General features: G+C 45.1%; 1 protein-coding gene across 1 annotated transcript; it reads right to left on the minus strand.

Annotated features, from left to right (window-relative positions):
* Positions 1 to 9,499: 9,499 nt before the first annotated feature.
* Positions 9,500 to 21,416, minus strand: LOC308663014 (uncharacterized protein). The gene is made up of 4 exons (XM_081319158.1): positions 21,153 to 21,416; positions 17,556 to 18,314; positions 14,635 to 14,761; positions 9,500 to 10,687 (listed from the first exon to the last, which is right to left on the minus strand). The coding sequence occupies exons 1-4, from the start codon at positions 21,198 to 21,200 to the stop codon at positions 9,846 to 9,848; spliced, it is 1,776 nt and encodes a 591-aa protein (XP_081175284.1). The 5' UTR covers positions 21,201 to 21,416; the 3' UTR covers positions 9,500 to 9,845.
* Positions 21,417 to 22,606: the final 1,190 nt, after the last annotated feature.

Consider the following 22,606-nt stretch of genomic DNA (forward strand, 5'->3'; position numbering starts at 1 on the left):
CGTCCTAACCCACTGAGTCACCGCATCCCTATATAGTTATGTTTATACAGGGTAAATTGGAGGTGGCTACCCTTTGAGAGCTGTATGCAATGAAATTTCATTTTAATGTATGCTGCTTAGTGTACATTTAAAGTGACAACGTTATTCTATTCTATTCTATTCTATTCTATTCTATTCTATTCTATTCTATTCTATTCTATTCTATTCTATTCTATTCTATTCTATTCCATTCCATTCCATTCCATTCCATTCCATTCCATTCCATTCCATTCCATTCCATTCTTTTCAAAGTTGCCATGGTTGAGAAATACTACCTTAGTCACAAGTCCTCACATCTGCTTAAGGTGTGCTTAAGGTGCCACACCCACCGAGCCCAGGATGATGGGTAAACGGTAGGACACGTGGACACAATGGCAAGGCTTAACAAAATAAACAAGAGTTAGTGGAAGGGACCTTGGAGGTCTTCTAGTCCAACCCCCCTGCTCAAGCAACGGATGGAAACTAATGAAGGAGAGAAACAACCTCCTAGAACAGGGGTAGGCAACCTCGGCTCTTTTATGACTCATGGACTTCAACTCCCAGAATTCCTGAGACTCAGGAATTCTGGGAGTTGAAGTCCATGAGTCATAAAAGAGCCGAGGTTGCCTACCCCTGTCCTAGAACTAAGGAGAAAATTCCTGACAGCTAGAACAATTAACCAGTGGAACGACTTGCCTCCAGAAGTTGTGAATGCTCTGACACTGGAAGTTTTTAAGAAGAGACTGGACAGCCATTTGTCCGAAATTGTAGAGGGGTTCCTGTCTGAGCAGGGGGTTGGACTAGATGACCTCCAAGGTCCCTTTCAACTTTATTATTATTATTATTATTATTATTATTATTATTATTATTATTATTAATTATTATTATTATTATTAGACCTTATACCACTTCCCTGCCGTTGGTTTCTTCTTTTGTTGGATCGTGAGCGCCTTTGCCTGGGATCTATGCAGAAAAAAATCCTGCATAATTTGGGGAAGAAAAGTCTTGTCTCGACTAAACGCAGTGGGTTTCCCCCTAATTTTGGAGAAAGCTCCTTCCCATTTTTGCACCACCACCCCCCTTCCATCCTCCCCTCCCTCGATTTTTTTGCTTTTTTTTCATAGTACCTTCTTCTGGTTCCTCTTGGCCTTTTGCAGCTATGAAGCAATTAACAAGAAAACACCCCTTCCTTTGCAGCAAAAAAGGAGAAGCTTTTGCTCCCCCCCCCATTCACTCCCCCTTCCTTTCTAGGAAGCCCAGCTCTGTAGGCTTAACCCTTTGGAAAGCCAGAAGGCATAGATTGCCAGGTTGGTCTTCTCCTTGATCAGTTTCCATCCGTTAATTCTAGTCCTACCTTCAGGGGCTTTGGAGAATAGGTTGATGCCTTTTTTTTTTATGGCAGTCCCTTAGATTTTGGAACACTGCTACTGGTATTATATCACCCCTAGTTTTTTTCTCCGAGTGACATATGTGTGTGTGTGTGGGGGGGGGCATATTCTTATTTTATTTTAGTTATGTTTAAAGGTAAAGGTAAAGGTTCCCCCGCACATGCGTGCTAGTCGTTTCCGACTCTAGAGGCCGGTGCTCATCTCCGTTTCAAAGCCGAAGAGCCAGTGCTTGTCCGAGGACGTCTCCGTGGTCATGTGGCCGGCATGACTAGACGCCAAAGGTGCACGGAACGCTGTTACCTTCCCACCGTAGTGGTCCCTATTTTTCTACTTGCATTTTTACGTGCTTTCGAACTGCTAGGTTGGCAGAAGCTGGGACGAGTAACAGGCGCTCACTCTGTTACGCGGCACCCGGGATTCGACCCGCCAAACTGCCGACCATCTGATCGACAAGCTCAGCGTGATAACCCACTGAGCCACTGCATCCCTATATAGTTATGTTTATACAGGGTATAAAGGGTGGCTACCCTTTGAGAGCTGTATGCAATGAAATTTCATTTTAATGTATGCCGCTTAGTGTACATTTAAAGTGACGTTATTCTATTCTATTCTATTCTATTCTATTCTATTCTATTCTATTCTATTCTATTCTATTCTATTCTATTCTATTCTATTCTATTCTATTCCATTCCATTCCATTCCATTCCATTCCATTCCATTCCATTCCATTCCATTCCATTCCTTCTTTTCCAAGTTGCCATGGTTGAGAAATACTACCTTAGTCACAAATCCAGAGGACTGAGTGAAAAATGTCATCAAATAGATCTCAAAATATCAAAGTCTGCCTTAAAATCAACCACAAAAGCAAAGGCCGACTTTGGGCTATTGTTCTGCATGCTCATCTTTCAAAATAGGCTGCTTGGCAGGCTGCTTTGTTTGAGATGCCTGGCTACAGTCATGACCGTTGCCTGAAAGCAAAACAGATCCTCTTCCAAGAAGCTGTGTTTTTGTGTGGCTGAAACCTGAAGCAATAGAAACGGACGTCAAGTGGAATGCTGTTCCAAAGGATGAAAAAGCATCTACAGAAAAGGCAGATCGTCAGGGACCTCTCAAAGATTGGACCCCTTTGTACGGGTAGTCCTTGATTTAATAATTGTTCAAAGCTATGATGACACTATAAGGATGGCTTATTTATTTATTTATTTATTTATTTATTTATTTATTTATTTATTTATTTATTTATTTATTTATTTATTTATTTATTTATTTATTTTAATTCCATTTATATCCCGCCCTTCTCCGAAGACTCAGGGCGGCTTACAAGCTTAGCAGTAGCCTTCATTCTATGTATATGCCTGCTTATTAGGGCTTTCACACACACCCCCAAGCGGCATTATTACAAAGTCAGCTTAATTGCCCCCAACAATCTGGGTCCTCATTTTACCTACCTTGGAAGGATGGAAGGCTGCTTTGCACTTAACAGAATAACAGAGTTTGGAAGGGACCTTGGAGGCCTTCTAGTCCAGCCCCCTGCTCAAGCAGGAGACCCTACACCAGACACGTCAAACTCGCGACGTCACGTGACGTTCGCACGACGTATCGGAACTTTTTTCCATTGCCGGCAATGGGATGGGCGTGGTTTCTCCGTGACGCTCCGGCCCGCGGGCCGGCAGTTTAACACCCCTGCCCTACACCATTCCAAACAAGTGGCTGTCCAGTCTCTTCTTTAAACCTCCAGTGATGAAGCACCCACAACTTCTGAAGGCAAAGCTGTTCCACTGGTTGATTGTTCTCACTGTTAGGAAGTTTATCCTTAGTTCCAGGTTGCTTCTCTCCTTGATTAGTCTCCATCCGTTGTTTCTCATCCTGCCTTCTGGTGCTTTGGTGAATAGGTTGACCCCTTCCTCTTTGCTTGCAGCCCCTTAAATATTGGAATACCGCTATCATGTCACCCCTGGTCCTTCTTTTCTCTAGACTAGGCGTAACCAATTCCTGCAACCGTTCTTCATAGGTTTTACCCTCCAGTCATCTAATCATCTTTGTTGCTTTTCTCTGCTTGTAGTATCCCTGTGCTGGACCAGTATATATTCAGCTGGTCCATTACTATAGCTAGCTTAGGAATTAAGGACTGTGTTAGTGTATTTAGCATTTACAGGGTTAATGCTGTATCTTTAGAGAATTCTATGTAGGAACATTTAGCATTTAAAGGGTTAAATGTTGTTTCCTTAAGAGATGGCTTCTGGGAAATGTAGTCTAGTTGTTAGTTAGGCCTGTATCTTATCTAGTCAGTGGGAGGAGCTTCAAAGTTTATTGCAGGACATCCTGGCTACATGCCAGGTTGTAAAAGCCTTTGTTTTAATCACCAGCATGCAGGCTCCGAATAGCATCTGTAACAATGCTTAGCAATGCTTAGCTAAGATGGATAAAACCACTCTTTTTTTACACTACGTGAATGAACAACTATGAACATTAATATGTTATGATGACCAGACAAATGTAACTCTTTGCTTAGAGTTCCTGGACAATAAATATTTGTTATGCAATCATTTTCGTTGAGTTAAACTGTCTGGAATCTGGAACTACAAAGCATTTTAGTCCTGGGAGCCAGAACAATCCCTATGGTCCCATGATCAAAATTTGGGCCCCTGGCAACTGGTATGTATTTGCAACGGTTTCAGCAACCTGGCATTATGGGATTGTGACTTTCTGAACCAGTTTCTGACCGGCAAAGGCAGTGAGGAAAGCTAGATTTGCTTAACAACTGTGTGATTCACTGAACAACTGCGGTGATTTGCTTAACAACCGAAGCAGAAAGGTTGTAAAGTTGGGAGTGATTCAGTTACACCCAATGTTTTCTCTCTTTTGAAGCCCTTGCTTCTTCTGCTTCGTTTAGGAATGAGCTGGCACAGAATTTATGGACTTTGTTGTTGTTTTTTAACTAGAATTGGATCCATGTCTGAGAAGTCAATTTGAACAGGTCACGGGGGATTTTTTTGGCTTTTAACTCTGGCACCTGTGCTTCCCTTTCCACTGGCAAAGGTAGACATTTGATTTGAGGATATATGCTGGCAAGAATAGGACTGCTTCTTCCTGGCAATTTTTTTTGCACTACTTGTAATAAGATAATAACAACTATTACCACCACAGCAAAAAGGCCTGGTTGATTTTAATATCCAGATTACACTTCAGCCGACTTGTTAGGCTTCCCACTTCTCCAAATGAGCAGTTAATGGCAGTTGACAGCCAAACATCTGCACGTTCACATTTAAGAATATACCTTTAATACATTACTGTGTGTGTTGCATAAAAGGGTCAAAGTTTCATTGGGATTTGTTTAGCTATAGTCCTTCGGGGACATGTCAGAGAATTTTGGCAGTGGATGTGAAGTTGGTTTGTTAGCTTTTTTGGTCTTATTCTTCTTTACAGGGTGCTTTTCTGCATAGCCTCTATTTTATTTATTTACATTTGTTAGCCAACCAATTCCATTCAGCTTTGTGAGATCAGTTAGGGGTAGTTGGGAACTACTGCCTGCGGCTGACAAGTGTACAGTTAATCCTTGCTTACTGACTGCCTTGTTTAATGGCTGTTCAAACTTGCAGTGGCATTAAACATTTATCTTTGTGACTAATTCTTGCACTTATGGGGACTTTTGCGGCACCCCACAGCCAGAGAAGGAATTGAAGGGGTAGGGAGAAGGAAAGATCTTACCAGTTTTACAGAATAATAATAATAATAATAATAATAATAATAATAATAATAATAATAATAATAATAATAATAATAATAATAATAATAATAATAATAATAATAATAATAAGTTGGAAGGGACCTTGGAGGTCATCTAGTCGAACCCCCTGCTCAGGCAAGAAACCCTATACCATTTCAGACAAGTGGCTGGCCAGTCTCTTCTTAAAAACTTCCAGTGTTGGAGCATTCACCACTTCTGGAAGCAGGTTGTCCCACTGGTTAGTTGTTCTAACTGTCAGGAAGTTTCTCCTTAGTTGCTTCTCTCCTTGACTAGTTTCCATCCATTGCTTCTTGTCCTGCTTTCAGGTGCTTTAGAGAATAGCTTGACTCCCTCTTCTTTGTGGCAGCCCCTGAGATATTGGAACACTGCTATCATGTCACCCCTCACCCTTCTCTTCCTTAAACTAAAGGTAAAGGTAAAGGTTCCCCCGCACATGCGTGCTAGTCGTTTCCGACTCTAGGGGCCGGTGCTCATCTCCGTTTCAAAGCTGAAGAGCCAGCGCTTGTCCGAGGATGTCTCTGTGGTCACGTGGCCAGCATGACTAGACGCCATTTGTCTGATTGTTATAGTTTCCTGCTTGAGCAAGGGGTTGGACTAGAAGACCTCCAAGGTCCCATCCTACTACGTTATTCTATTAAGTGTCTTGACTTCTATTGTCGAGATCAGTCAAAGGTTGTGCTGCCCCCTAGTGGGGGCCTAGTAATCTTAACACATCTGTAAGCTTAAGAAAGAAAAGCAATGTCACCATTCTAGTACCCTGGCCACCTCAGCCCTCAGTCAGGAAAAATAATAACTTTAAAGACAGCTTCTGCTGGACAAAAATATCCCTTCATTACTCTCCATGCCTGCTGAAGAGTGCATGCTGAAGTAGGTCAAAACCTCTTCACAACCTTTTCCAATTCTCTAATTCTAAAACAATGAATTGGGTCTGCAAAACCACATACTTACTTAGGGTCTGCAGTCCTTTGTGTTTGGAAACGAAGGGAAAATAGAGGAAACCAAAATAACCCGGGAGACGTAAAGGATCATAATTTTGACCATCCAGCCATCGCTCATTTCTTCTTCCAGATACAAAAGGATATAAAGGTAAAGGTAAAGGTTCTCCCGCACATGCGTGCTAGTCATTTCCGACTCTAGGGGCCGGTGCTCATCTCCGTTTCAAAGCCAAAGAGCCAGCGCTTGTCCGAGGACGTCTCCGTGGTCATGTGGCCGACACGACTAGACACCAAAGGCGCACGGAACGCTGTTACCTTCCCACCGTATTGGTCCCTATTTTTCTACTTGCATTTTTACGTGCTTTCGAACTGCTAGGTTGGCAGAAGCTGGGATGAGTAACAGGCGCTCACTCTGTTACGCGGCACTTGGGATTCAACCTGCCAAACTGCCGACCTTCTGATCGACAAGTTCAGCGTCCTAACCCACTGAGTCACCGTGTCCCTTTTACTAAAGGATATGGTTGTCACTGAATTCTATCCATTTCACCTCAGCCAGGCTTTCCAGATGAAAAGAGCCAAAATAAAGATACCCTAACCTACACCATTCCAGACAAGTGGCTGTCCAATCTCTTCTTACAAGCCTCCAACGATGGAGCACCCACAACTTCTGAAGGCAAGCCATTGTTTCATTGTTTTCACTATCAGGAAAATACCTCCTTAGTTCTGGGTTGCTTCTCTCCTTGATTAGTTTCCATCTGTTGTTTCTCGTCTTGCCTTCAGGTACTTTGGAGAATAGGTTGACACCCCCCTCTTCTCTGTGGCAACCCCTCAAATACTGGAACACTATCATGTCCCCCCTAGTCCTTTTAATTAGTTGTACCCAGTTCTTGCAACCATTCTTTATATGTTGTAGCCTCCAGTCCCCTGATCATCTTTGTTGCTCTTCTCTGCACTCTTTCTAGAGTCTCAACATCTTTTTTACATCGTGGTGACCAAAACTGGGTGCAGTATTCCAAGTGTGGTCTTACCAAGCTATTGTAAAGTGGTGTTAACACTTCACGCGACCTTGCTTCTCCTTGCTTCTCCTCCTGGAATCAAGAGAAACATTTGGCAAAATGGAAGGGCAATGGGAGCACAACGCACGCCAAATGGGTCTTCACCGTCTTTATTGATGGTTTCGTTGGGATCCTGACATCTTGATGTCAACACTGACATATTGGAGATGAGACGTTGGTCAGCGTAACTGGAAAATGAAGAGAAAGGACTGGATTTCACCCACAAGATCACCAATCTGGGCTTCTTGGATCCAAGATGGTCAGCTTCCCACCAATCCATTTTCTGTCCACCACCTTTTATGCAAAGTTCTCATGAAGCTTCCGAAGTCCCAGGTTCAAATTTCCACTTACCAATGAAGCTTGTTGTATCATTTGGGCCAGGAATGACAGCTCCTCAGGGGACAGATCATGGTCTACCGAATTTCTGCCCAAGAACAGGCAAGGATTTAACAAAGAGATAAATAGAAGGTCAGCTTTCTCAAGCTCAGCCGGCATTTCAACCCTAATGAGAACTTTCTTCGGGAGCTATCCAGGGTCCTGAAACTCTATAGCTTCGTCACAAATGTCTTCCTCAGGCGTCTAGTCGTATTTTTCATGACTAACACATTTTATTAAAAGGCAGAAGCTTTCAAGAGTGCCTGCCTTTTAATAGACAGTTGGTAAAATTGGCACCAGACTTTTACTTTTCTGTCACCAAAGGCTAACATGATTCTCCTACTATAAGGTAAAGGTAAAGGTTCCCCTGCACATGCGTGCTAGTCGTTTCTGACTCTAGGGGCCGGTGCTCATCTCCGTTTCAAAGCTGAAGAACCAGCGTTTGTCCGAGGACGTCTACATGGTCATGTGGCCGGCATGACTAGACGCCAAAGGCGCACGGAACGCTGTTACCTTACCACTGTAGTGGTCCCTATTTTTCTACTTGCATTTGTATGTGCTTTCGAACTGCTAGGTTGGCAGAAGCTGGGACGAGTAACAGGTGCAATCTTTTGGGCACAGGGACTGGATCCATGGAGAGAGATTTTTTCACAGACCAGAGAGTGCGTGGTTTTGTGTGCTGCCTGCATCCCACGGAGGGGGCTTTGCTTGTTTGTGCAGACCAGTTGTTGGTATGCCGTGGCCTGGTACCAGTCCATGGACCCAGGGTTGGGGACCCCTGATCTCTATTTTTTTCTAATTCCTAAAACAGGGCTTTTCAACCTTTTCACCTATTGTACCACTTTTAGGATATGGCAATATCCGAGTACCACCAGTCACCTAGCAAGATGTCAAAAACCTGATGACCAAAAAAAAAAGGGAAAAAAGTGAAGTACAGGTAGTCCTCGACTTACAACAGTTCGCTTAGTAAATGTTCGAAGTTACAATGGCACTGAAAAAAGTGCCCCCACAAGCCACAGCCGAGCAAGACACCTGCCTGCCCGCCTGATGGCGCTCTTCCTCCTGTCCGAGGTTTTCATTGTTGTGAGCATTTCTGTTGAGGATTGGCAGCGGGGGTGGGGTGTGTGTGTGTGTTTGGTTTTTATTTCCCCCCATCTGCTGGGTGGTTGCAGCAGGTTTTGGTCACTTCACATGACCATGGGACACTGTGACCGTCATAAATATGAATCAGTTGCCAAGCATGTGCATGTAAATCACAAGGCCCTGGAGATGCAACATTCCAGCTGATCGGTGCTTCTTCTGGGCTCAGCAGAAGCGCCAGGATCAGCGCCGAAATCCAGCTGGAGCCTGGTGCTGAACCTGGCGCTTCCAATGAGCCCTGACAGCCCTGCAGCTCCAGCCATTTCTCGCTCAGGCTTGTGCGGTGCTGCCACCGATTCAGCTCATTAGACTATTGCAATGCTCTCTACATGGGGCTGTCCTTGAGGACCACTTGGAGGCTTCAGCTGGTGCAGAATGCAGCCGCGCGAGTTGTGATGGGGGCTTCCCGATACTCCCATGTAACACCTGTGCTCTGCGAGCTGCATTGGCTTCCGGTTGCCCTCCGGGTGAGATTCAAGGTGCTGGTGATGACCTATAAAGCCCTAAATGGCGAGGGTCTGGGATATCTGAGGGAACACCTGCTGCTGGCATCAAGTTCCCTTCGTCCTGTGCGCTCCCACAGGGAGGACCTTCTCAGGGTGCCGCCGGCAAAAGACTGCCGGCGGGTAACATCCAGGGGGAGGGCCTTCTCTGTGGGTGCGCCTGCCCTTTGGAACCAGCTGCCCGTAGAGCTCAGGACTACCCCCGACCTTCGTTCATTTCGCCGGGACCTGAAGACCTGGCTCTTTGAGCTTTCCGGCCAGGACTGAGAATTTTAATTTTAATTTATTGTAATTGGGTTTTAATTGGAGCTATAGGCGTTTTACATTTTACTCAAGGATAATTTAATTATTTTAATTGTTATTAACTTTTTGTATTCGTAGTGTTATTTTAATTACCTTGTGAACCGCCCTGAGTCCCATGGGAGAAGGGCGGTATGTAAGTTCGATAAATAAATAAATAAATAAAATAAATTCCCCTCCCCCGCTACCACCTTTCTAGGATGATCGCGTACCACCTGGCAGGTGCCTTTGTACCACAGATGATACCCGTACCACTGGTTGAAAAGCTTTGTCCTAAAACATGTATGCTCAGAGGTTACTCTGTGGGTTTGCGTTTGTTCCTGTGATCTAACACAAGCGAGTTTTCGAAGGAGCTTTTCCCCCTGGTCCCCCCGCAAGCCAGGTCATGTGCTGTCCTTGTCATCGCTGTGTATGCTCTGGTGCCGAGCGAGGTGTGCCTTGCGGATGAAATCTCTCCCACACTTAGAGCACTTATATGGCTTCACTCCTGTGTGAATCCTTTTGTGGTTAATCAGCCCTGAACCTGAATGGAACTGGCTGCCGCACTGCAAGCATTTATACGGCTTCTCTCCCGTGTGGGTCCTTTCGTGGACGGTCAGAAGGGAGTTGCGGCTGAAGCGTTTCCCACAGCTAGGACACCTGAAGGGTTTTTCACCCGTGTGGCTCCTCTTATGCACCAGGAGGTGAGAACTCTGGCTGAAGTTTTTCCCGCAGAAGGAGCACTGGTACGGCTTCTCGCCGGCGTGGCTGCGCTGGTGGTAGATGAGACCCTGGCGGGAGTGGAAACTGCTCCCGCACTGGGTGCACTTGTAAGGCTTCTCTACGTCGTGGGTCCTCTGGTGGAAATTCAGATGCAAGCGTTGACCAAAGGTCTTCCCACAGATTGGACACTTGTGATAAGGTCTCTCGGGAGTCGGGATGCTATCGTCTGGTTCCTGTCTCAAGTCCACCCCAGATGGGATGCTTGACTTCTGGGTCTGGAATAATAGAGGTTTGCTCAAGATCTTCCGACTGACGACCGAAGCGATGGCTATGGCTGCTTTGTTCCGCGTGTGGATTCCTTGCTGAATCTTTGGCCAGGTCTGATTCTGGAAGAGTTTCCGTTGATCAGGGACACAGGGAAAGGTCTCGGTGAATTGTCTTTGAGGGATCCAGCACGGATCCCCTTCTTCAGCTCCGTCCTGCAAACGGCTTCCCTCCTTCCGACAATTCGCAGGTCCGTACTCTGTTGGAATGAGAAAAGAACACGATGTTTATTTCATGTCTTCATGCTGCTTCCTGCCATAGGCAACTCTTAAAGCTTTTCAGTGCAGAATTCAGGGGCGTCATTTCTGTCCGAGAATTCACATTACAAGGCAAAGTTTTCATCAGCTGAAATTCATTTTGTTTCATTTCAATTTGCAGAAGCTTAATATAATTTCTCGGTTAGAAAAGGTGCTACCTGTTGTGATTCCGTGCCAGCCTGTGATCTTGGCAGCTGAGTCTGGGGAATCAGAGGAGGAGGAGGGACCTGGGGAGCCATCAGAGTCGGAGGAAGACTCTGATGAGCTACAGGATTTACAATCTGATGAAGAACTGGACCCTCCACTCGTGCTCAGGATGAGACCCAGCTGTGCTGGGAAGCTGAGTCAGACTTTGAGGACGCACAGCTGGAGGACATTATAGATGCTCGTAAACACAGACAGGCCACACGAGTAGGACAGAGGGAAGCAATGGGGTGACTCCAAGGGAGGAGGAGAAGGCATTGAGAAGCCACGCCTTGGGGCTGCATAACAAAAAGGGAATGTGTGGGCAGGGCAGGTTGCTGAAGGCAACCGTTTGCAAAGGACTCCGGTTTCAAGAGATCATGCTTTGGTTGCTTTGCCTGTGAACTATTTCCTGTTTGACTCGTGCTCCGTTTTGCTTTTGAACAATTCTCCGTTGGAAAACGTGTTCTGCTGCTTCTGCTTTTGGGACAATTATCAGGTCTGTAACTCAAGTAAAAGAGGTTGGTTTTCCAGCCCACTGGTTTGTCTTTGTGAAGTAACAAAGACGTACGTAGGCTGGGACAGAGCAGTAAATTCCTGATTTTTTTGCTTCCACAGGTCAGTGTTTCTGAAGACATCAGCTCCCAGAATTCACCAGCCAGGTAAACGGAATTCTGGGATTTGAAGCCCACACGTCTTCGAGTTGCCCAGCTTGAGAAATATAGCAAACAGACTAGTATGGCTCTTCTGTAATGTAGCTTTGTTATCTAGTTTTTGCTGGACTAGCAACATGTATACATGTAGTCCTTGAACTGTGACCATGATTGAGCCCAAAATTTTATTTGCTAAGCGAGGCAATTTTTAAGTGAGTTTTGACCCATTTTACAAACTTTCTTGCCACAATTGTTAAGTGAATCACTGCAGGTGTGGAAGTTACCATGTTTCCCTGAACGTTAGACCCAAACTGATAGTAAGCCTTAGCTTGATTTTTTTTTGGGGGGGGTGGGCTTAATATAAGCTCTGTGCAACGTATGGCAGTGAAAGTTGGACTATAAGAAAGGCCGAGCGCCAAAGAATTGAGGCCTTTGAGCTATGGTGCTGGAGAAGACTCCTGCGAGTCCCTTGGACTGCAAGGCGATCAATCCGGTCAGTCCTAGAGGAGATCAACCCTGACTGCTCTTTAGGCGGCCAGATCCTGAAGCTAAAACTCAAATACTTTGGCCACCTAATGAGAAGGAAGGACTCACTGGAGAAGAGCCTAATGCTGGGAAAGATAGAAGAAGGGGACGACAGAGAATGAGGTGGCTGGATGGAGTCACTGAAGCAGGAGGCGTGAGCTTAAATGGACTCCAGAAGATGGTAGAGGACAGGAAGGCCTGGAGGAACGTTGTCCATGGGATCGCGATGGGTCAGACACGACTTCGCATCTAACAACAAAAATATAAGCTCTACTCAAAAACTAAGGCCTACTTTTGGGGTGTGGCACACCCCTAAAAATCAAGCTAGGGTGGGGGAAAGAGGGGGGTGAAGCTGCCCCACCCGCCCCGCACCCGCTTACCTTACCGGTAGGACCACCACAGCCAGGCCTCCCACACCCTGACACCTGTTGTGCCGCTACTTGACTTCTGTGGCCGGCTGCCACGTGGCGCATTGTGCCGTTGCCGCTCCTCCCGGCAGGATGCCGCCTGGCGCCTCGGGCTGCTTCCGCTGCTTGTGTGCTTTGGGTCGCTTTTGTTGCTCGCCGCAGGCCACGTGGTGCTTCGGGCCATTTCTGCTGAGGAAACGGCCCAAAGAGCCATGCGGCATCCTGCCGGGAGGAGCACCAATGCGCCACATGGCATCCGGCCGCAAGTGGTGGCAAGCAGCCGCAGAAGTCAAGCAGAGACGCGACAGGTGTCGGGGTGTGGGAGGCCTGGCTGTGGTGGTCTTAAGGTAAGACATTCTCCAAAATTAAGACCTAGTGCCTCTTTTGGAGGCAAAATAAAAATAAAAATAAGACCGGGTCTTAATTTTGGGGAAACACAGTAGTAACATGGTTGTTACATGAATCTGGCTTTCTCGTTGATTTTGCTCGTCAGAAGGCAGCAAAAGGTGATCACATGACCTTGGGACACCACGACCGTCATAAATACGAACCAGTTGCTAACGTCTGATTGTTGATCACATGATCATGAGGATGTCGCCAAGGTCGTAACTGTGAAAAATAGTCGTAAGTCACTTTTTCCAGTGCCGTTATAACTTTGAAAAATCACTGCAAACCTTGGCATCTGTTAACCTTTAATTGGGCAAAAAAGTGCCTGGTATGCCAAATATTTTCAACCAATGTACGTCGAATAAGTTAGCTTACAGAATGCATCCAAAATCCAGCACTCACGATTCCCATGGGATTGAAGTTTGGAAAATCTCATATAAAACATTTTCTGACATAAACATTAGTATAAATTGATGCGGCCGGCATCAACTTCTCTCCGCCCAGTACGCTCCCACAGAGAGGGCCTCCTCAGGGTGCCACCGGTCAAAGAATGCCGACTGGTGGCCCCCAGGGGGAGGGCGTTCTCTGTGGGCGCGCCGGATTTATGGAACCATCTTCCGGTTGAGCTCCGGATGGCGCCCGACCTCCGCTCCTTCCGGCGCGATCTAAAGACTTATCTGTTCGAACAAGCTGGCCTGGCCTGATGGGATGGGGTTGGGTTTTATTACTGTTTAATGTGTTTTAACCTATTGTTATAGTTGTGGGCACTTTGTTTAATCTCTTTTAATTTTTGTATTTTGTCTTTTAACATGTATTGCCCTGTTCACCGCCCTGAGTCCTTCGGGAGAAGGGTGGTATACAAATAAAATTAATAATAATAATAATAATAATAATAATAATAATAATAATAATAATAATAATAATAATAATAACAACAACAACAACAACAACAACAACAACAACAACAACAACGTTTTGTGACATGATACAAAAGGTGGTCCGCTCCCGATGTTTGACTGTGCTATCCAGTTCAACCTGATCTACATTCAAGGCAGATCCAACGCTCAATATCTGAATTTTTAAGAACTTTTCCAATGATGCTCTGTCACTGCTTAAGGCACTGAGGACGCTGGTGAGGAAATACAAGTGGTCTTCAACTTACAGCAGTTCCTTTAGTGACTGTTTGAGGTTACAATGGCTCTGGAAAAAGTGACTTATGACAGTTATTCACACTTGCAATGGTCCCAGCACCCCTGTGGTCACATGATCAAACTCCAGACAACTTGGCAACTGACTCATATTGATAACAGTTAAAGTGTTCTGGGGTGTGTGTGTGTGTGTGTGTGTGTGTGTGTGTGTCTTGGGATCCCCTTTTGCAACCTTCTGACAAGCAAAGTCAGTGAGGAATTGGGTTACTAACAACTGCAGTGATTCACTTAACAACTGTGGCAAAAAAAGGGTCGTAAAATGGGGCAAAATTCACTTAGCCGCTGTCCCGCTTAAGCCATGGAAATTTTGGGCTCAACTGAGGTCGTTAAGATGAGGACTGCCTCTTTCTTTGAAACGGCGTCCCAACAGGACACGGATTGCCTGGTGTCCTATAAAAACAGTCAGATCGCATCTAAAACCCTGTGGAAAGATTTACGAGAAGAATGTGCCTTAAAGCAGGTGTGGAAAGAGGAGGAGCAAAACTTAAAAGTGAGAGGTTTTAAGGGTGTAGGGTGCAGACAATACCTGGGAGACTATTGTCACCACCGCTTTCTTCTTTGGCTTCTCCGTGCAGCTGGCTCTGACCCGGAGGCTGGAAAGCTTGTTTTGGTCCTGAAAAACCAATGGCTACTTCCTCGCACGGCATGGCATCCTGAAACATTAATGGAGATCCACTTAACTAGCTGAAGGAGATTCAACCACTTTGCTTGTGTGAGCAAAGCGTGGTCGGAGCTGCCGTCTCTCTATAAATATTGGTGGGGGTGGGGTGGGGGGTGCTGGGTTTGTTGCTGTAAGAGGGTTGGTTGGCTGTGTTGTTTCATCTTGATTGGTTGATGGCGTTATTGTTTGGGGATTAGTTGGCTCGCACAAGGACGAAGCCGAAGACACCAGCCTGAAGATGACGAGTGGGACTCGTCGAAACGTCGCCAAGACACTATCAATCATACGCCAAGACCTACATGTATATATATATAGAGAGAGTCGGAAACGACTAGCACGCATGTGCGGGGGAACCTTTACCTTTACCTTATATATATATATATATATATATATATATATATATATATATATATATATATACGTGTGTGTGTGTGTATGATAGATAGATGGATGATAGATAGATACATAGATAGATGATAGATGGATGACAGGTAGATAGATATAGATAATAGATAGATGGATGATAGATAGATAGATAGATAGATAGATAGATAGATAGATAGATAGACAGGCAGGCAGACAGACAGACAGATAGATGATAGGATGGAAAGCAGGACATGGAGAGTTCAAGTCCCACCTTAGCTATGAAAGCCAGCCAGGTGACTTTAGGCCAGTCACTCTTTCTTAGCCTAACCCACCACACAGGGTTGTTGTTTGTGGATAAAATAGGAGGAGGAAGGTCTGTTGGATACATTCGTTGCCTTGAGTTACTTGTAAAAACAAATAAAGGTGCAATACAAATACATTAAAAATGTCTGTCTTTATCTATCTGGCATAGTCAAACATACCAGAATCTTAAGAGCTATTTCAGCCACAAACAACAGATCAGTTTCTCTAATCTAGTCAGTTTCTCAGTGGCTGGTATAGTACGCTCAGATCCACTAGTTAACAGTACCTACCAGAGAGAGTGTGTGTGTGTGTGTGGCGGCATGACTAGACGCCAAAGGCGCACGGAACGCTGTTACCTTCCCACCGTAGTGGTCCCTATTTTTCTACTTGCATTTTTATGTGCTTTCGAACTGCTAGGTTGGCAGAAGCTGGGACAAGTAACAGCGCTCACTGTTACGCGGCACTAGGGATTTGACATACATACATACATACATAATTGCAAAAAAAAGTATGTGAACCCTTTGGGATTACGTGGAGTTTTGCATGATTGGCCATAAAATGTGCTCTAAACGTCATGTAACAATAGAAAAACACAGTCTGCTTAAAATAATACTACACAAACATTAGCTGTTGTCATGTTTTAATTTAACATAACATGTAAACATTCACAGTGCAGGGTGGAAAAAGTATGTGAACCCCTAGCCTAATGACTTCTCCAAGAGCTAATTGGAGCCAGGAGTGAGCCAACCTTGACTCCAACCAGTGTGATGATATTGAATGTGTTGATATTGGATGTCCTGCCCTTTAAAAACACACACCTATTTTGGGTTTACTGGTCTAAAGAAGCACTGTCTGATGTGAACCATGCTTCGCAGAAAAGAGCTCTCAGAAGACCTACGATCAAGAATTGTTGACTTGCATGAAGCTGGAAAGGGTTACAAAAGAATCTCCAAAAGCCTTGATGTTCATTTGTCCACGGTAAGACAGACTGTCTACAAATGGAGAAAGTTTAGCACTGTTGCTATTCTCCCTAGGCGTGGTCGTCCTGTAAAAATGACTGCAAGAGCACAGTGCATAATGCTTAATGAGGTAAAGAAGAATCCTAGAGTGTCAGCTAAAGACCTACAGAAATCTCTGGCACATGCTAACATTTTTGTTGACACATCTACAATAAGGAAAACATTAAACAAGAATGGAGTACATGGGAGGACACCACGGAGGAAGCCATTGCTGTCCAAAAAAAATATTGCAGCACGTTTGAAGTTTGCAAAAGAGCACCTGGATGTTCCACAGCTCTACTGGCAAAATATACTGTGGACAGATGAAACCAAAATTGAGTTGTTTGGGAAAAACACACAACACTATGTGTGGAGAAAAAAAGGCACAGCACACCAACATCAAAACCTCATCCCCACTGTAAAACATGGCGCAGGGAGCATCATGGTTTGGGGCTGCTTTGCTGCCTCAGGGCCTGGACGGATTGTTGTCATTGATGGGAAAATGAATTCCAGAGTTTATCAGGACATTTTGCAAGAAAACATACGACCATCTGTCCGCCAACTGAAGAGGATGGGTGATGCAACAGGACAATGACCCAAAGCATACAAGTAATTCAACAAAACAATGGCTTCAACAGAACAGAATACGCCTTCTGGAGTGGCCCAGTCAGAGTCCTGACCTCAACCCGATTGAAATGCTGTGGCATGACCTTAAGAGAGCGATTCACACCAGACATCCCAAGAATATTGCTACACTGAAACAGTTTTGTGAAGAGGAGTGGTCCAAAGTTACTCCAGATCGTTGTGCAGGTCTGATCTGCAACTACAGGAAATGTTTGGTTGAGGTTATTGCTGCCAAAGGAGGGTCAACCAGTTATTAAGTCCAAAGGTTCACATACTTTTTCCACCCTGCACTGTGAATGTTTCCATCTTATGTTCAATTAAAACATGCTATAAGCATGCATGCAGTGTAGGTGACTTTTAAAGTCTGGTGAACATTAAACCCCATGCGCATTGGAAATTTTGACAATGGTGCTTCGCACTTCCTCCTTTGAGACATGCTGCGTCTCCACCACTAACTTTATGCTCACAGATGTAATCAGGATCTGCTCTCCTCACCTCTCGCTCCCACTTCTCCATTTCCTGCTGCCTCTGCAGAAAATCCTCGGCCAGGGCTACCGCCTGGGAGCAGGAATCAGGGCCCCGGGTTCTGACCCAGCTCTGAATTTCCCCTGGCAGGATACTCAAGAACTGCTCCAGGATCAGCCACTCCAGAATCTGCTCCTTGGAGTGTTTCTCCACCTTCAGCCACTGGCGGCAAAGCTCCTGAAGATGGCGGCAAACCTGCCGTGGGCCCTCGGCCTCCTGGTAGCAGAAACGGCGGAAGTGCTGGCGCTGCTTTTCCCGGCTCAGGGCGCTTCCCCGCAAGATGGCCGCCTTCACTTTCCCATAGTCCCCTTGCTCCCTGGCCTCCAGGCCACTAAAGGCCCATTCAGCTTGCCCACTGAGGGAAGGCAGGAGTCGGGCTACCCACTCGTATTTGGGCCACCGGCAGGCTTTGGCCACTTGCTCAAAGGAGGCCAGGAAGCCCTTGGCATCATCCCACAGGCTGGGATCCTGGGGCAGCTGAGGAGATTCCCATCCTGAGCAAGGGGATCCCGTTTCTTGCAGAAAGTGCTGCCACTGGGTGTCCCAGTAAGGAAGGACCACTTCATCTGGTTCCTGTTTAACCGTCTTCTGTGCTGGTACCCTTTGGGGGAATCTCCCGGTGCTTCCAGTCGGCAGCAGATGATGGTTTTTCCCCACCTTGCCTGACCCTCCTGCCATTTTGAGGACGATCACTGGATCTTCCATTTCCAAGATGGAAATGGAGTTTCTCTGCAGAAGGAGAAAGAAGATATACAAGAGAAAGATGATAAAGCACATAGGAAAAATCCTGCCCATGATGACCTGAGAAGCCAAAACCTTCCCAATGACACCAACATACCTTTATTTCTTTGTTTAGAACAGAGGTCTCAAAACTTGGCAACTTTAAGACTTGGGGACTTCAACTCCCAGAATTCCTCGGCCAGCTTGCTGAGGAATTCTGGGAGTTGAAAGTCCATAAATCTTAAAGTTGACAAGTTTCGAGACCCCTGGTTTAGAGCATGTGTATGGCTGCCCATCTTAAGTACCTCTGGGCTGCTAATAAAGAAAACTGTGCTGCAAAGCTTGCTGGCTGGGCGATTCTGGGAGTTAAAGTCCACAAATCTTAAAAGTTGTCAAGGTTGAGAAACTGGCCTATGCAAAACAAATGTATATAGAATAGTCACAATACAGTAGTAATTGTGGTGCAATAGCCAAGTTGCCTCAGGATCAACTCAGGACACCAACAAGCACATATCTATTTTAGCCCTTTATTTTGTAGGTTTTTAGATGTTTTACATGGATGCCACTAACAATCAATGAGGACCAAGGATTCACTGGAATGGAACACCTTTCTGAATAATCTTTAAAATGCCATGAGGGAAGGAGTTTTATGAATTGCTGGATTAAAGATTCTCAGTGTGGGAGACAGGTTAATGGTCTCATCCATGTCTCCTTAACTGAAAATAAGGGGAGACCTTTAACTGGTTCTCCTAAGATGTTCTCATGTTTACAACTATTATCTTCTTTCGTGTGTGTGTGTGTGTGTGTGTGTGTGTGTGTGTGTGTGTGTGTGTGTGTGATGGCAAACAAGCCACGTTGTCCTAAGTCAGATTATTTGTTCAAACTAGTCCAAATTTTATTTATACTCGCTGGAAGGGAGAAAAAAAAATACTGGGCAGAAAATAATAAATAAAATTACTGAATGTTCCTGAGCGCACCTGCCTGTAAAAAAGCCACATATCAGGGCTTTATCACATAAATAGCCACATGTCAGGGAGAAGGATAGATAGATAGATAGATAGATAGATAGATAGATAGATAGATAGATAGATAGATAGACAGACAGATAAACTTTATTGTTATTTTTTTACTGGGGGCACAATGTCACACATTAAAAATGAAATTTAGTTGCTTCCTCTCAAAGTTGACACATACATCACACACATTTAAAACATACTACATACAATATATGCATAGATCTACACCCTTACATATAAGTAACACATGCATATTAATCACGGTCATCTTGAATACATAAGGGAAGGAGGAAGCCTTAGAGCTCACAAGGTTAATACTGTATGGAACAAAACTGTGATTGAATCTGGATGTTCTGCTTCGGATATCACAAAGCCTCCTCCCAGAAGGTAACAAAGAAAACAGCTCGTCAAGAGAATGTGTAGTGTCTCAGACAATACTGTGGACCCTGCTCAAGCAACGCTTCTGTGCCATGTCCTGGATGGAAGGGAGGGAACTGCCAATAATCCTTTCGGCCATCCTCGCCACTCTCTGCACCGCCTTCCTGTCTGAAGCAGGGATGCTTCCAAACCAGACTGTGATGCCGTATGACAGGATGCTCTCGATCGTCCCTCTGTAGAAAGTGGTCAGGACAGGGGAAGGAAGATGAGCTTTTCTCATGCGAGTCCTTCCTCTCTCTGATCATCAACTCAGAAGGAAGGGAGGAACTAGTGTGTTTGCAAGGCCTGCGTAACAAAGATAAAGGAAAAGGGAGTGTGGACAAGCGGCGGGGGCCCCCTCTTTCAATGTAGACAACAAGAGCTGACTGTCAGGCACACATAAATACATACGTAGAAAACATACTGCTAAGATAAGGAATAGGGCTAAGACAGAGCCAACAGAAGACTTGACTAAAAGACTTCTAGGATGCCTATTAGTTAACTTTTAAGAATAAGGTAAAAGGGACGCAGTGGCTCAGTGGGTTAGGACGCTGAGCTTGTCGATCAGAAGATCGGCAGTTTGGCGGGTCGAATCCTGAGTGCCGCATAACAGAGTATTACTCGTCCCAGCTTCTGCCAACCTAGCAGTTCGAAAGCACGTAAAAATGCAAGTAGACAAATAGGGACCACTACGGTGGGAAGGTAACAGCGCTCCGTGCGCCTTTGGCATCTAGTCATGCCGGCCACATGACCACAGAGACGTCCTCGGACAAGCGCTGGCTCTTCGGCTTTGAAACGGAGATGAGCACCGGCCCCTAGAGTCGGAAACGACTAGCACGCATGTGCGGGGGAACTTTTACCTTTACCTTTTTAAGAATAAGGTTGAAGTAGTAGAGCCAACAGAATACTTATTAGATAACTTTTGAAGTGTTTATTAGTTAAGCCTTAGAAATAAGGATGGCATGGAGCCGATAACTTTCAGAACACCTATTAGATAATGTTTCTTTATCCCCCGCCTTGAAAAACTGTATAAAAAGCTTGTTGAATCCTTTGTTCTGGGTCCTGGCATTTTGCTGGCTGGGACCCCTTTTGCTGAAGCACTTCAGTAAAAGGAAACAAATCTGCACCTGGAGTCTGGTGTTCATCCTTGGCTACGGCACAAGGTTCAGACCCGAATTGGGGACAATAGCTCGCTTCTTCCCCAACCTAGCTCCCTTCTGCTGCATTAGACCTCAAATAGGCATGCTTTCTTGGATTAGTTAAAAATCATAGGAGTTGAAAACCAAGACAATTAACAGGTCACTCGATCTGGGGTCGCTGCTTTTTTTGTTTGTTTTTGTTTGTTTGAATACAAAACACCGAGCAAGTTCTCTTGGCCTCCCACCCAACCTACCCACATTTTTAAAAAACTCACCCAATTTTCCTGATTTTGACGGCACCGTGCAGGTCTCCCTTCCTGCATATTTATTTATTTATTTATTTATTTAATTGGATTTGTATACGGCCCTTTCCCGAAGGACTCAGGGCGGTTTACAGGGAATTAAAACAAGAAATACAAAAATTAAAAACAATTAAAAAGATTATAACAGTCCATATGCACGCCGGGCAGCCGTGGCAGAGAAAGGCAAATCCCCTTTTTACATGCATTGGAATCGTTAGGAAGATGAAAGATGCCTGTTTCCAGAGGGAGGGAGGGGGAAAACTGTGGGAACAGGAAAAAAATCTGCAGTATTTACGTTCCCCTTTTTAAAGCTACGATTTCACTTCCGCATTTTCCCCTCTAGGAATCCCCTTTCAAGGAATTCACTAGCCTTAACTCTTTTACACCCGGGTTTCCTCCAAGACTTTCTTATCCTTATACTTTTTAGATAGAATCTGGCCATTGCCCTGCTGTGGGCAAAGGAAGTTATGGTTCAGGCACATCTGCGTGGAGTTTGGAGAAGGAGGCTTATACTTAATGAACCGTAAGTTCTCAACCATAAATGAACTTTGCTTGACCTAGGTCTGCACAGCAATCTAAGGCAGGGGTAGGCAACCTTGGCTCTTTTATGACTCATGGACTTCAACTCCCAGAATTCCTGAGTCAGCATAGCTGGCTCAGGAATTCTGGGAGTTGAAGTCTACGAGTCATAAAAGAGCCAAGGTTGCCTACCCCTGATCTAGGCCATTTCTCCAACATGACAACGGCTAAGAGGTATATGGACTTTTACTCTGTTCAAGTCCAACTGACATCACCAAGTATGTGGATAACCCTACCGGACATTACTGCAGTTCTTAATAAAGTTTAGAAATTAGAGATTTCAAAACTATTAATTTAACTAATGATTAAATTACATTTAAATGAAATTTAAAATATGAAATTATTTAAATTTATGTTATTAAGCAGAAACTTCCCAACACGGAGGACAATTAACCGGTGGAAAAGCTTGCCTTCAGAAGTTGTGGGTGCTTCATCCTGGGAGGTTTTTAAGGAGAAGCCACCTCTCTGAAATGGTAGGGCAGGGGTAGGCAACCTCGGCTCTTTTATGACTCATGGACTTCAACTCCCAGAATTCCTGAGTCAGCTGTCTCAAGAATTCTGGGAGTTGAAGCCCACGAGTCACAAAAGAGCCAAGGTTGCCTACCCCTGGTATAGGGCAGGGGTAGGCAACCTTGGCTCTTTTATGACTTGTGGACTTCAACTCCCAGAATTCCTGAGCCAGCATGGCTGTCTCAGGAATTCTGGGAGTTGAAGTCCACGAGTCACAAAAGAGCCAAGGTTGCCTACCCTTGGTATAGGGACTCCTGCTTGAGCAGGGGGTTGGACTAGAAGACCTCCAAGGTCCCTCCCAGTTCTATTCTGACTGAGATAGTCCTCGCTTATCTACC

Source organism: Vipera berus (assembly GCF_964194415.1).
Source record: "Vipera berus genome assembly, chromosome: 2".
In the NCBI taxonomy this organism is placed as follows: Eukaryota; Metazoa; Chordata; class Lepidosauria; order Squamata; family Viperidae; genus Vipera; species Vipera berus.

What these genes read in the sequence shown, in the direction of transcription:
- LOC308663014 (XM_081319158.1), bottom strand. Translation starts at nt 21,200, where the DNA reads ATGCAGGAAGGGAGACCTGCACGGTGCCGTCAAAATCAGGAAAATTGG. An exon ending in GTCAAAATCAGGAAAATTGG is followed by an intron (nt 18,315 to 21,152) that starts GTGAGTTTTTTA and finishes CTCCTTCTGCAG; the next exon opens with AGAAACTCCATTTCCATCTT. An exon ending in TGGAGAAGTGGGAGCGAGAG is followed by an intron (nt 14,762 to 17,555) that starts GTGAGGAGAGCA and finishes TTAATGTTTCAG; the next exon opens with GATGCCATGCCGTGCGAGGA.